The sequence below is a fragment of the Thrips palmi genome, unplaced genomic scaffold (assembly GCF_012932325.1).
Source record: "Thrips palmi isolate BJ-2018 unplaced genomic scaffold, TpBJ-2018v1 HiC_scaffold_15, whole genome shotgun sequence".
Lineage (NCBI taxonomy): Eukaryota > Metazoa > Arthropoda > Insecta > Thysanoptera > Thripidae > Thrips > Thrips palmi.
In genome coordinates this window covers 3,011,526-3,024,725 of record NW_023144624.1, presented here as the reverse complement: position 1 = coordinate 3,024,725, position 13,200 = coordinate 3,011,526, and the positions used below count along the sequence as shown (strand labels likewise).

Sequence of the window (13,200 nt, the reverse complement as noted above, 5' to 3'; positions counted from 1 at the left end):
CCAACTCCCCCAACAGTTGAAAGTTTGCGGTGGTCGAAATGTTATGCGCCGCCGTGGCCATAGCCATAGGAATGGCGGAATGGCAGGTGTGTTTGCCTATCTGCGACAACACGCGATAAGAGGCGAGGATGGCGAGCCCGTCTGGGTCGCGACTGGCACGGCCGGGGGCACGCCCAGATCGGCGGCCACGAAAGGCGGTCCCTGCGGCCACGGCCGCGGCCACGGCGGCGTCCTCGCCGTACTCACCCACGAGGTGGCCCTCCTGCAGGTGCGCCAGCCCGGCGAGCACGTCCGCGGTGAGCAGCGGCGAGATGCCCCTGAGCTGCATGGCGACGGTGTCGTCGGCGCGCGCCTCCGACGGCGTCCTGGTGGCGCCTGGCGCGCGGACCGCCGCCGCCGCCGCGGAAGATAGGACCCCGCCGCCCCATCTTGGTCGTCGATAAGGAGGCGCTGATAAAGGCAGATAAGCGGGCTGCATGTAAAACACACCAACAGCCGGACCGACCCATATTAGCCGTGTCTCCGCTCCCAGCGGCTGGCGGTGGCGGCTTGCTGGGCGCGCGCGGCCGCTCGGCTCCACCTGCCCAGCTGGTCCAGCTGGTCCAGCTTGCCCAGCACGTGTGCGCAGGTGCGGACGGCACCGCGAGCCCCGCGGAGATGGGCAGAGACTAGTTCAAGGACGCCAGCAGGCAGCGCGGACCGCAGAAGCGGCCAACCGTGTGGCGGGGCCCCGGCCAAGGCCCCCGCCCCCGGGCCGCGGGGTGGCCGGTGGTCGGGTTGGCGAGGGGTGGCGGCAGACAGCCTGGCGACCGACGGCGACCTCGCCAGGGCCGTGCCTGGCTGTGGGCACACTGTAGGCCTGGCTGGGCCGAGCGACCGATCAAAGCACCGTGTTTTGCGGCCGGAATCCGGTAGGGTCCGGCCGGGGTGGTGCGTGCGCGTGTTTTGAACCGATCGGAAAGTTCCGGGGGCATTTTCATAACGGTTAATCCTAAGCCTTACACAACGAGCTTACCAATCCCCGCCGGTGTTTTGCTTCTGCTCGTCCCTCCAAGGCTCCTTGACCCAGGGCGGAAGGGTTGCCTACCCCGCGGCGGCTCCCACGCCGGGGTGAAATTACTCCGCGCCCGGGGCGGCGCTATTCCGGGACTCCGGGGCGCTATTTCTCTGTTTGGCTATTTCGGCTTCGGCGCGGCCCGCGCCCCGCGGCTCGACCTAATCCTTGCCTTCCGGCCTCCAGCCGCGTCGCCGTGAATGGCCGCTGCTTGAATGGGGCTATTCGCGGTCGCGCAATTTATCATACTCGATTTGACGTCAGGCGGGGGTTCCGTTTTAATCGGCGACATCGAGTAGACGCGGCCACGCCGCCACGCGGCCCGGCCGGCCGGCCGACTCGCGCGAAGCGGAGCACGCCGATAGTGTAGGGGCGGCTGGCTGCCGCGGGCTGCCGACCCCTGGGGCTCTGCGGCTCTGGGGCAGCCCATCTGCGGCGGCGCGGCCTAGAGGGCTAGAGTGCACGGCCACGGCCCGGACCACCACGTCGATGTGGTTCGAGGGGAGCAGGAAGGCCTTTAAATTTGGCTTAGCGGCAAATTTGCCGTCTTCACACCGCACGTGCGCGGCCCGCGGCCAGTGTGGCGGCCGATGCGTATCGCCTCGGCGCAGCTGCGCGCGGCTGGCCGCCCGGTCCCGCAAACAGCACCGACTTTTATCGGTGCCCCGCTCATTTTTCGAGCAAACTGCGCGGGTCCGCTGGAGGAGGAGGAGGAGGAAGATGCTGCCGTGTTTGCGCGAGAGCCGCCAAAATTCGGCCGCAACCGCGGACCGCGCCGACGACCACGCGCACCCGGGAGATGGTGGTCGCCGCCGTCACGGCGGTCGCGTGGCAACACAGAGCCTGCCCGCCACTGCCCGCCACTGCCCGACGCAAGCACAATAAAAGATTAAGTGTTGATGGGCAGCTGGGCGCGCCACAAAAACGTTACTTAATATTTCAATTTTGCCGCCGCAACGGGGCCGTGTGGGTAGGGTGGGTAGGCCCTGGCTGGCCGTGGCATGCCCTGGCACCAACAATCAGTCGGGTGGTAACAATGATCGCTCGCGCCCCGGTCGGCCTGTCCGCCTGACATGCCGTCACGGTCCTGGACCGCCCCTGCCGCCGCCGACATGACCGCCCCCACGCCCCCGACGCCGCCGCCAGCGCCGCCCCCAGCAGACCCCGCGGAAGCGTCGCCTCACCGGCCCGCAAAACAGGTCAGCCAAACGGCGGCACTTTTCAGCGCGCGGATTTCCATCGCGGAGGCTTCCTTCTGTTATTGTTTACGTTTGTGTTGTTGCTGCGGAAGTTTCCCGCCTGATCCGAAAAGTTAGTCATTGCGCCGGGGCGAGTCCGCAGCCCCGGACGCCCCGGAGGCCGCGCGCCGGGGAACCCGGGGAACCCACGACCGCCGCGCGCCGCCCAGGGCCGCCACCTTTGCGCGACCAATAACCCGTCCCCGGAGAAAGGGAAAGGGGGCGGGGTGAGGCGGGGCGGTGCGGCGCAGGCTTTCTCATGAGTCACTCACCGCGCGGGGTGCAGCCCGCCCACACCCACCCCCGAGCCGGCCGCCCCCGCCGCCCCCGCCGCCCCCCGCCACGCAGCATGCCAGCCGAATCAAGTTGTTGGGCCGCAGTCATTCGGATTTGGCAGACAGGCTTGGCTTTGTCATTGCCCTGCTTGGCTTGCTCGGCTTGCTTGGCAGCCACCCTGCCGCCCCCGTCTGGACTGTAGTCTGGACGCCCACGCCGCTCACCCACAACCCCCGCCACCCCCGCAACCCCGGCGTGGCTTGGGCTGCGTGCACCCAATGGCCCGCCATCGCCCGCCATTCATCCTCCTGTGACCGCGGCAGGCCCGGGCAGGCGCATGATTTCTCGCGCAGTCCCGCGCAGTCCAAACAAAAAATGTTTCAGGACCAAAACTTCATCACATGAGCACATAAGCAGCAGTGCACGAGCATTTACATGAGCAAAGTCGAGGCAAAGCCATCATAAGAGTACTTTTGGACTGCACTTCTTGCCGTGGCGCCCCTTCCCTTTCAGTGTCGAGCCTCCGCGAGTCTGGCCCGAATAATCAAAGCCTCTGCGTGCCCAGCGGACTGATTCCGAGGGTCGCGTTCGTCGCTCTGTCTCTCTCGCACCATCGCGGGACGCCCCGCGAGAGAGACAGAGTGACTCTCGGAATCAGTCCGCAGGCTTGTCACCGTCTGGCCGTGTGACGCCCGTCGCGTTCGGGACTTGGGGAACGGAACCAGGCGTTCTGAGAAAACTACGCTCGCAGCCTCGCGGCCTAGTCGCGCGCCTTACCGGCCTGGTGTAGCAATGCACGTTACGCGGCCGGGTGGGCGAGCCGCGGCAGCGAGTATGAATGGGCGCGCGCGCACACACACACACACACACACACACACACACGGCAGCGCTGGGCCTCACACGGACACACACGGACGCACGCACACGCCGGCACGGCCGCGCGCCGCGAGGTTACGCTCGCAGCATGAATGAAACCCCCACCACCGCGCTGCTCTGGCGCCTAGGCCGACGGGCAGCCTGGCGTAGCCTGGCGTAGCCTGGCGTAGCCTGGCGCGGCTGCCATTGGTCGAGGCGTCGACCCCCGCCACGCCCCGCCCCGCCCCACCCCGCCTCGCCCCTCCACTCCCCGCGCGGCCCGGGGAAGCCCTGCCGAGTCACTCGCCACCTCCTCCCCCTCCTCCTCCTCCACCCCTCCCTCCACCCCCACGAAGGGCCCGGGGCCCGGGGGAGGCGGTGTGGAAGGAGGGCACCACCGGTGCGAGAGAGACCGACGAAGGCCGCAAAGTCGAACCGCGGGAAATTCCGTCTAGAGAATCGGTACGAAGGGCGCACAGCGAATTGCGTGCATCACACAGACAGACAAGACAGGCAGGGAGAACAGGCAGCCAGAGAATGCAGCCGCTCAAGACCTTATCCTGAAAGCACCTTCTTCCGAGACATTTCTTTTGCGGGTCGGCTTGATGGACCTGCGGCTGCTTGGCAGCACACTGGTAAGACTGGTGCGCAGATGCTCCTGGACCTACTCCACCACGCGTGTCTGTCCGTCTGCCTGCCATGTGAGCGTCTGCGCGCAGGCCGCGGGGCCGCGCCTCATCAGCTGATTGGCTACGCGGCCACGCGGCCGGCCTCAGAGACCGGCATGGGTCGGCGTGGGCGGCCAGCGCAGCTACGCCGTTGTTGACCCTCGCCGCTCGCGCTGCTCGCGCTGCTCTCGTTGCTCGTTGCTCGTTCCGCGGGCCGACGCCGACGCCGACGTCACCGACCCGGACGCGCGGCAGGACATGACGCCCTGCGTTGCGCTGCGCGTCAGGGCCTAGCCCGGGCCTAGCCCGGCCTGCCGCAAATTCCATGAATGTAAGGCAAGGGACTCGCCGGGGGCGAGGGGGGCGGGCAGGGCGGCGGCCTGGGCCCCCCCGCGACGCCTGGGACCCCGGGACGCGCGAGGCGAGGGGGAGGGGGGCGTCGGTGGGCGTCGACGGTGCGCCGTCCTTGTGGTGGGGGAGTGCGGCGCGGCTCAGCCTGGCTGACTCAACTCGCCGTCATATATACTTCTCCTGCCGAGCCGGCCGGCTTCAGAGTCACGCCAAACGCCGCGGGCACCGCCACGCCAGAGCCACGCCAGAGCCGCGCCACGCACGCCGCGCCGTGGCCTAGTCAAAACCGCGGACCACTACGTCCAGCTACGTCCAGCCCGCGCAGCGCGCAGCCCCACGCGTGCTTGCCGACCGCAGTGGTGGCGGTGACGTGCTGTCCAGGGTGCCGTCGTCGCACCGCAGCGCACCGTGCCGGCTCGCCCGGCCCTGCCTCCCCGCCGGTCGCCCCGCCGGCCCGCTCCGCCCGCCCCGCCCCGCCCGGCCCGGCCGTCCCCCCCGTCCAGGCGCAGGCCGATACCGGCCGGAGCTGCTGGCCAGGCAGTTGTCGCCTGGCCCTCGACCGAGGAGCACCCCTACCTGAGTCAGTCCGCTGCTCGCTGCCTCCGAGCAAGTCGCGCCGACCTGGAGTACCGTGGATTAGTACAGTGTGACAGTGCAGTGCAGCGCAGTGTATGTGTGGCCATGGAGCAGAGCGAACGGCCTGTGTGTCTGGAGGACGCTGTGGACCTTCACCAAGTGCTTCACCGTGACCAGAGAACAGTCAGAGTGAGGGTGGCCGTCGACGCCCCGCGGACCGCGACGCCCCGCCGTCTGCGCCGCGTGGCCCGACCCCCCTCGGAGTGCGAACAGTGTCAGCTCGCGCAGCTAGCGCGCCGCGGAGTGCAACCCGTCTGTGATCTTAGTGTTCCTCAATTCCGGATATGCCACCGACACACATCGTCGTCCTTAAGATCAAGATCGTCCTCATCCTGGTTCCCCGTCGGCTCCGTCATAAGATGTAAGCATCCTTTAAGCGTTGTCATGCCAACCTCTGGGTTGACACTGGGTTGGCACTGCTGTCAGTGCGCGCGTGCTCGCGTGGACACCTGTCTTTGACACCTTCCTTTGACACCTTCTCCTCCTCTGTTGCGTAAACGAATGGGGCCTAACCCGACCGCGAGACATCCGGCCGCCACCGCAGCGCTAGCAGTGGAAGCGCGGCCCGGCCCAGCGATACACCTCTATTAATACGCTTCTTAGAACCGCTGCAAATGTCGCCGGCGTTTGTCGACCGCGTTCAACTAGTGCCCCGTGTTCATGACGGGGGCTTACTTGCGCTGGCCCCGCCCTACCGACCTCCTGCGTTCGCGACGCCGCGACAGAAGAGACTGAGCCTGCATGGCATTATGCTCGCAGCATCGCGGGCCCCGGGGCCGACCCTCGGCCGGCGCAACCAGCCCCGGGGAAGCCCGCCAGGTGTTTGCGCGCCGGCCCAGCGTAAGCCCTTGCAAACGCCAAAACACGGCGTTGTTGTCGTCGTCCAGGTACGCGCGGCCCTGGGCCCTGGGCCCCCACTGCAGGGAAACCGCAGGGAAACACCCCGCGTGCGCTGTGCGCGGAGTGGAGCGGCCGAGGGCAGCGCCGCGCCGCGCCGCCCCTGGAGGCCGTTATCGCCTTACTTCCGCCGGCCCCGTGTGTGACGGTGTGTGTGACGGTGACGCGCGACGCGCAGGCAGAGCTGCCGGCCACCATTTCCGTGGCCGTGCAGCCGTGCACGCGTCTGCCCAAGTTTTCGAGACGCGTCCCGCCGCGCCGCCGGCCGCCCCGACGACCCCCGCGTGCTCCCCGCCGAGGCCCCCGCCGGTCTACCGGATCGAGATAGAATCAGTTTCCCAGGAACGAGCGCGCGCGGCCGGCTCGCCCCGCCCCGCCCCGCCCCGCCACGCCCCGGCCCCTGCAGGAAGCCATGGATTTTGATAGTCGCCCTATGGCGACGTGATGAGTGCACAGATCGCGCCTAGCGCTGCCGTGGTGCGGCCCGAGTCACTTTTCGTCCTCGGCGGGGGTGCCGTGCAGCTGGCCACCGCGACGAGGCTGCCGCCGTGCTCCCGGAAGGAGGTCGCCGTTTTGGCGGGCCGGTTTGGCGCGGGCCGTCGCGTGGCGGGGGTGGCGGGGGCGGTCCCGCTCTCGGACAGCCCTAGGCTCTCCTTCGTCTCCATTCAGTTCGCGTGGCGCTCGCTGCCTCCAGGGCCGCCTCCACGGCCGCCTCGCTGCGGGGCGGCGAGATAATTTATACGAGGGACAAGTCGGGACAGGTGCATGCGCTATGCTGCGCTATGCGCTCACGTGCCACATCCGCCCTAGAGCGTCCCCCGGGCGGACCATCTCGAGTAGGGTCAGTGTTATAGGGATTCAGGAAAAAGAGAGGACGCTTCCGAGCGGACGCGAACCCGGGCCAGATGACGCGGAGACAGAGAAACGCGGCCGCCGCGGCCAGGGTGCCCGTCAAGGTACCGTACCGCACTGGGCAGTGGCGTATTCTGTTCTGCCGCTCGTTTCAGTCGATTTGCCATTTGTTTTTGATCCCCGCGCGCGTGTGTGAGTGTGTGGATGTTTCCATCCAAGGCGGGCGGCGCTGTGCTTTAGAACTGTCCTGGGCGCGTCCTCGAGACGGCCAGACACTGCCAGGCGCTGCCAGACGGCGCACGGATTCCTTTCTGGCGGCAGCATTGTGCGCGAGAACGCGATCAAAAGCTGCCTGCGAATAGTTGGCGGATGCATCCTTTGGCTGCCAATAGGCAATAGGTGTGGATCTGCGGCGCGGCCGCGCGGCACGTGAACCTTTTGTGTGCGCTGCGCTGCGCGCCCCGAGTCCCGGAGTCTATCGGCGCGCCACTCGGGGGTGAGGCGCAGCCAGGCCAGGCGAGGGTCACCCCGCCAAGAGAATAAAAATGTGTCAAACTGAATTGGGGTGAATGGGTCGCAGAGGAGGCTGGCTGGGCTGCTGCAGGCCCTCGCTGACCATCCGTCCTGCCTCCGCCTCCTCCTCCTCGCCGTGGTTAGTCACTTTCGTTCGCACTGCGCGACGCGCTTTCCACGGAAAAGCCGGGAGGGCATAATTGCTTGGCGGGGAAACGGGGGTCCCTGGCGTGGTGCGTGGTGGCCCACTGGTGGCGCGGCGGGGCGGGGTTTCCCCGCGCAAACAGGTGGCCGCTGTCTCTCTCGCTCCCCTCCGGCCAGGCCCGGGAGTGCGAGAGAGACGGAGCACCGCCGGGGACCTGAACGCACGAACGACCCACCGCCGGACCGCCGGGCTGACCTGCAGCTGTCCTGCAGTGTCGCTGCGCTTCCCGGACCCGTATCTCGCTTATCGCGAAAGCACGGCCGTACGCTGAAAAAAAAGTAAGAAAAAGAGGAGCCACTCAGTGTCATTTTGGCGTCCGGACTTTTCCAACTGACGAAACAATCGGCCAGGTAATGAATGCGCGCATTCAGAGCCGCCGCCGAAGTCGCCGAACGCGCGCCGATATTTCGAAAAGCGCGATGAGCGCCGCGACACCGATTTCGAAAAAAAAAAGGAGAGCAGAGCATTCCGACACAAAAGTGTCAATTATAGAGATCGCCCTGTAACAATCGGCGCAAACAAGGGTCGCCCATTTGTTGGCGTAGGTCAGGCCGCGTCGGGCCGGCTTGGGGCAGGGTAGTGCGGGCCGGGGTGCCGGCGCGGCGGCGCGGCCATCACAATGAGCACCTAATAGAAACACACGTGGCGGCGGGGCGGCGCGACTCGCACGGAGGTGACAATTTATGGGAGGTCCTCGCCGTCCCCGCCGGCCGGGGGGAAAGGAGGGGGGGGGGGGTGACGGCGGCGCTTCCAGTGCGCTTCCAGTCAATCTAGTGTAAGTAGTGCTCGGGGGGAATGCGTGGCGCGGACCGGCACGGCACTGGCACGGCACTGGCACGGCCCGCGCGGTATGGCTGCCGTAAGGGGCATTGCGGGACAATTAACGCGATAATTGGCATCAGTCATTACCGAGTGTGTGTGTGTGTGTGCGTGTGCCGCAGCCTAATTGCGCGGCGTTTGAATGAAGACGGCGCTAATCTTTTTGCCGTGATGATGTTGATGGCCTCCTTGGGCTCGGACTGGCCGTGCTCGGAGTGGGGGCCGCCGCGGCCACGCCCCCCGCTCCACCATGTTGGCCGCCACCACCACCGTAGCACCACCGCCAGCGCCGCGGCGGCGTGCGTGTGTGCGTGCGTGTGTGTGTGCGTGTGTGCGTGCGTGTGTGCGTGCGGGGGCCGATCGCGGTGGATTCCTCCCTCCAGCGGGTCGTCCAGGCCGCGGCCGTCGCCGTCCTGGCCGCGCTGCGTGTGGCCCGGCGACGCCGCAGCAGCCGCAGCCCCGCCACTGTAATTGCCAACGTGTCTGACCGTCTTCTTGTCCTCCCGCAGGGCTCCTCGCCGCGCTGTGCGTCCTGGCCCTGCTGCCGCCGCGCGCCATGGCCGCCCCCACGCCCACCCGGTCGCAGCCCAAGTGGATCAACCCGTGCGGCCTCAACAAGCAGGACGTGGAGCAGGAGCTGGAGTACCAGAACGAGTCCGCCGCCAGCGTCACCGACCTGCTGCAGCGCATCGTCACCCTGTCCAAGAACGCGCTGGACCACGCCGTGCAGTTCAGAGTAGCCTATGTAAGTATCTCGGTTAGCCTCATCGCCTCCGGACACACACGAGGACACTCGCATGCGACTCGCAGACACGCGGACATTCCGCGCATAAAAATGGAGAGGCCGCATTCCCTCGCGGGCCAGCCGGGTCGCCGTGCGTATAGCCGTGCGCAGCCCGTCAAGGGTTCCCCGCCGTTGTTTGAGCTGCACCCACGGAGTGTTTGCGGCTCTCACGTGCATCGCGGCCAGCCGGCCACACAGCCCGGGCGCCCTGGCGCGGCCCCGGCGCGGCCCTGGGCCTGGAGGAGGCGAAGGAGGACGTCTTCCTGTCCGCGCGGATCGGCCGGACCCGGCAAAAAGCGCGCTCAGGCCGCGGGGGCACCAGGACCACCGCCGCGAGTGTCTCGGCCGCCGCCGCGGTGCCAGACTGCCAGACAGAGACAGGGTGTGCGTGTTTTTTTCCCTCTTCGCCACGGGTCAAGGGGAAAGGAGGGGGGGGGGGACGCGGTCGCGGGGCCGTCGGATGGATCCCAGGAATGTGGGACGCTTTTCGTGGAAGCCCCGGCCATTTCCATACAGTCTCTCTCTCTGTCGCTCTCGCGCGCTCTCTCGTTATGACCGCCTTTACGGTGCCACTAAATTTGGCTCTGCTAGGCGAGACGCGACGAGGCGAGAAAGAGGAAAACCGTGTGCTTGCTTATGTCACACACGCACGGACGGACTCGGGGACTCGGCGCGAGGAGTCAACGACTGGAGAAGTAGTGTCACCCACACCCTGGATAAACAGGCGCGCCGCCGCGCGCCGCGCAGACCATCTTTTTAGTTTTTACCTTTCCCAGCCCAACCACCACACCTTCACACACACACACACACACACACACACACACACACACACACACACACACACACACACACACACGCACACACACAGACGCGCACCGCGCTGCAATTGGCGTATCGCCAGCCGGCCGATACTTTGTGCTTGTTGCCGCTCGTAAAGGCACCGTGACACAGGCTTAGCCTCACACGCAAACGGGCACAAATCGGAGCGGTAAAAAATGAAGACGGCGGGCGAAACATAAAATTATAAAAAAGAGAAATGAAAGATGTCCCCGGCCGCGCCTTGCCGCGCCTTTGGCTCCTCGTTACGGCGGCCGCCGTGCTCCTTTTTCGTATCAATTTCCTGCGAGCCCGGCGGGGAGACAACGGGTTGGCCTCGGCCGGGGATCGAACCCGCGTGACTCGGGGTTAATTTGAACCCTGACCGAGGGCTGCAGTGGGCTGCAGCCGATTAAACGGCCTTTCCCTTCCGCCCGCGCGGCGAAGGGCGAAACGAGGGACGAAAATGAAACAGAAAAAAAAAGGAAAGACAAAAACACGGATCCAAATAATAAGTAGGTTGGCGACGCGATGCGCCGGACCCTGTAATGCCGCCTCGCCGGCCAAACCAATTATTATTTTCCCGTAAAAGTGTAAAACCGAAATCACTGTTGGTGATAGAAGGACGCGGCGGCGAGGCTGATGGGACAATTTCGCAAGGGGCAAAACGGCCGGCCACAAATTGGCTTTGCTTTTCCTGGCGCTGGGCGGCCGAGGCGCCGAGGCTTGGCCGGCCGTTGCTCGAGTTCGGCGTGCTTTGCGCTTTGCGCTTTGCGCTCAGCCTTTGCGCAAGCTGCACTTTAATTTCGCCTGGATTTGGATCACGCGGTGCCGAGGCGGGCCTTGGGCGAGGCTAGCTGCGAGGCTAGCTGCGAGGCTAGCTGCGAGGCTAGCTGCGAGGCTATGCGGCTCCGGGGTGGCCGGCCGTTCCATTCCGCGGGACACTCCGTCTCCGACGAACGAAGGCGACTTCGTTTCGCGTAAAAAACAGACGACAGTTATAAAAACAAATGCAAAACCAACAACGCCGCGGAATGGCGCTGCTTTTTCCGCGCTGATGGGCCACAGGAATGGGACCATTTTGCAGCCTTTGCTTACCTTTCGCTTTTTGTTCCAGGTGGAGGAGACGTTCCAGAAGGACTACGAGGACCACCACCGCAGCTGGCAGATCCACCACTACGACTGGCTGCCCAACATCCCCAAGCAGCTGGGCGAGAAGGTCCAGGAGGAGCACCTGCGCGCACAATCGGTAAGCGAGAAAGGAAAAAGATGCAGGGCGGAGCGAAACAAAACCCAAAAGTAATCGTGAAGTCTGTTAAAATCTTGGATCTGTCCTAACGGGTGCTTTCTTTGTCTCCGCAGTTGGAAGTGGCGCTCAAGGACATCTACAAGTACCTGCAGCAGTACGCCGTCGGCCTGGAGCAGGTCGTCATCGACCAAAAAGCCAGCGGCAGCTCCTACAAGGACAAGTTCGACTACGACGAGAGCCTGCTGAGAAACGTAAGCGCCAATTCCATTGATCTTATGCAAATCGATCTCGCAGGCAGAAGGGGATGGCTGCCCAGTGTTTGAACCCAGGACTAACGTAGCTGTCTTTTTGCTCCCCAGGTTCTGTGCGAAGTGCAGGTAGCCATGCAGGAGCAGGGCGTGGTCCAGCACCCCGACGTCTCACCCGACATCATGGGCCCCGCGTTCCGCGACCCCACCATGAACTCCACGTTCAGGAACGTCCGGGACTGGATCATCCTCAGGGACTACATGAACGGCCTGGAGTACATTATCCAGACGCTCGAGTACTTCAGCAAGCCCCAGCACTAGGCCGCTCGCACCCACCCAAAGTCTCCGTCCTGCCTGAGCCGTTTCGGACCCACAAATCATGCCGCAGTGGTGTGGCGGCGATTCGAAGGTCGCGCGTTCGAATCCTATCAGAAACCTTTTATTGTTGTTGTTGTTGTCATTTGCGCTGGTGCACTTTGTAGTTTCCTTCACGAAACGGATCTCTCACTATCCCAGCGCCTTAATTTATCAACTTAATTTATTTTATTTATGTGTCGCGGCGCTTTTTTTATACCAACTGACTATTTCAGCAAAATTACTGTTTTGAATGTGCTATGCGAAGTGACTAAGATTTTCGTTTAATTTGTTGTTGAAATTAAATGTTGAAAATTGTTGATGTGTGTTTTGGCACGCGAACAACTTAACACTGTGAGACTGCCTTTCTTCTTGTCCAAATGCTTCCTAGCCACTTAGTGTTATGTTAGTCTTTTTTATGTTTTGAACTTGTTTTTTTTTTTACCACCTTGGCCATTGTACAAGTATTTGATAGTTGTGTCACAAGTGTATGTCAAATTATTCGTCTGACAAGGCCCAGTGCCGCGCTGACCTGCACTTTGCACGTAGAAGCAATGCATCGAACAAATAATCTGTTGTCTCAGATTGGGCTAAAATTTTAATGGTAGTCGTTTTGAATTGTTAATTAACGAATTTACCTGAAGTTAATGTAATTGACATGTCTTGTTGAAAGAGAAAACTGTATTTGCCTAATTTATACAAATTTGATCACTGTTTTATGTCAAAACATGAGTTACAATGCTTAAAAATTAATTTATTTAAAGCACATTTTTGTGTTGATTCTTATTTTCTATTTATATTATTATTACTAATCTGTCTGTGATATTTATGTAGCTGTTCCTTTGTATACTAACGACGTTACTCAGTAATGGAGGTGTATTATCAATGAGGCAAGTTACAGACAAAACCCGTGTTTATGTGATATGCCACCATATGATCATCCTAAATTACTACTTCCTAAAATATTGTATTATTGTCACTGTTAAAAACTCATTCTTTGGTTGCTGTCGTCATTTGTTCATTAAATCCTATTTAAACATTCGATGTTGAGAATAAATATTGTTACAAATATGCACAAACTTTTGACGTTTCCTTCTTTTGAGACCGGCCCTGATCGAGACATGAATCGCAAGAGAAACAAAACGGATAAAAACACTGACCTAACCTAACCTCACCGCGCTCAGCGCGATTACGCCTTCTGAAAGTCGGCGCAGCTCTTGGCGCTCTCGACTCGCAAGCGCGCCAGCAGTGAGGCATTGCAGGGAACACAACACGGGGCGTCGCTGACGACAGAGACACGATTCGATAATCGACGTTCCGGCCGGAGCGTGTCCTCAAACAAGTGTCGCCCATTTACATACACGGCCGGCGGCCCGGCTAGTCTG

The 13,200-nt window shown here is 62.8% G+C and overlaps 1 protein-coding gene across 1 annotated transcript; it reads left to right on the top strand.

Moving 5' to 3' along the window:
- The first annotated feature begins 4,981 nt into the window (after nucleotides 1-4,981).
- LOC117641792 lies at nucleotides 4,982-12,894 on the top strand. The gene is made up of 5 exons (XM_034379421.1): nucleotides 4,982-5,439; nucleotides 8,874-9,109; nucleotides 11,082-11,213; nucleotides 11,327-11,464; nucleotides 11,573-12,894. The coding sequence occupies exons 1-5, from the start codon at nucleotides 5,124-5,126 to the stop codon at nucleotides 11,780-11,782; spliced, it is 1,032 nt and encodes a 343-aa protein (XP_034235312.1). The 5' UTR covers nucleotides 4,982-5,123; the 3' UTR covers nucleotides 11,783-12,894.
- The last annotated feature ends 306 nt before the right edge of the window (nucleotides 12,895-13,200 follow it).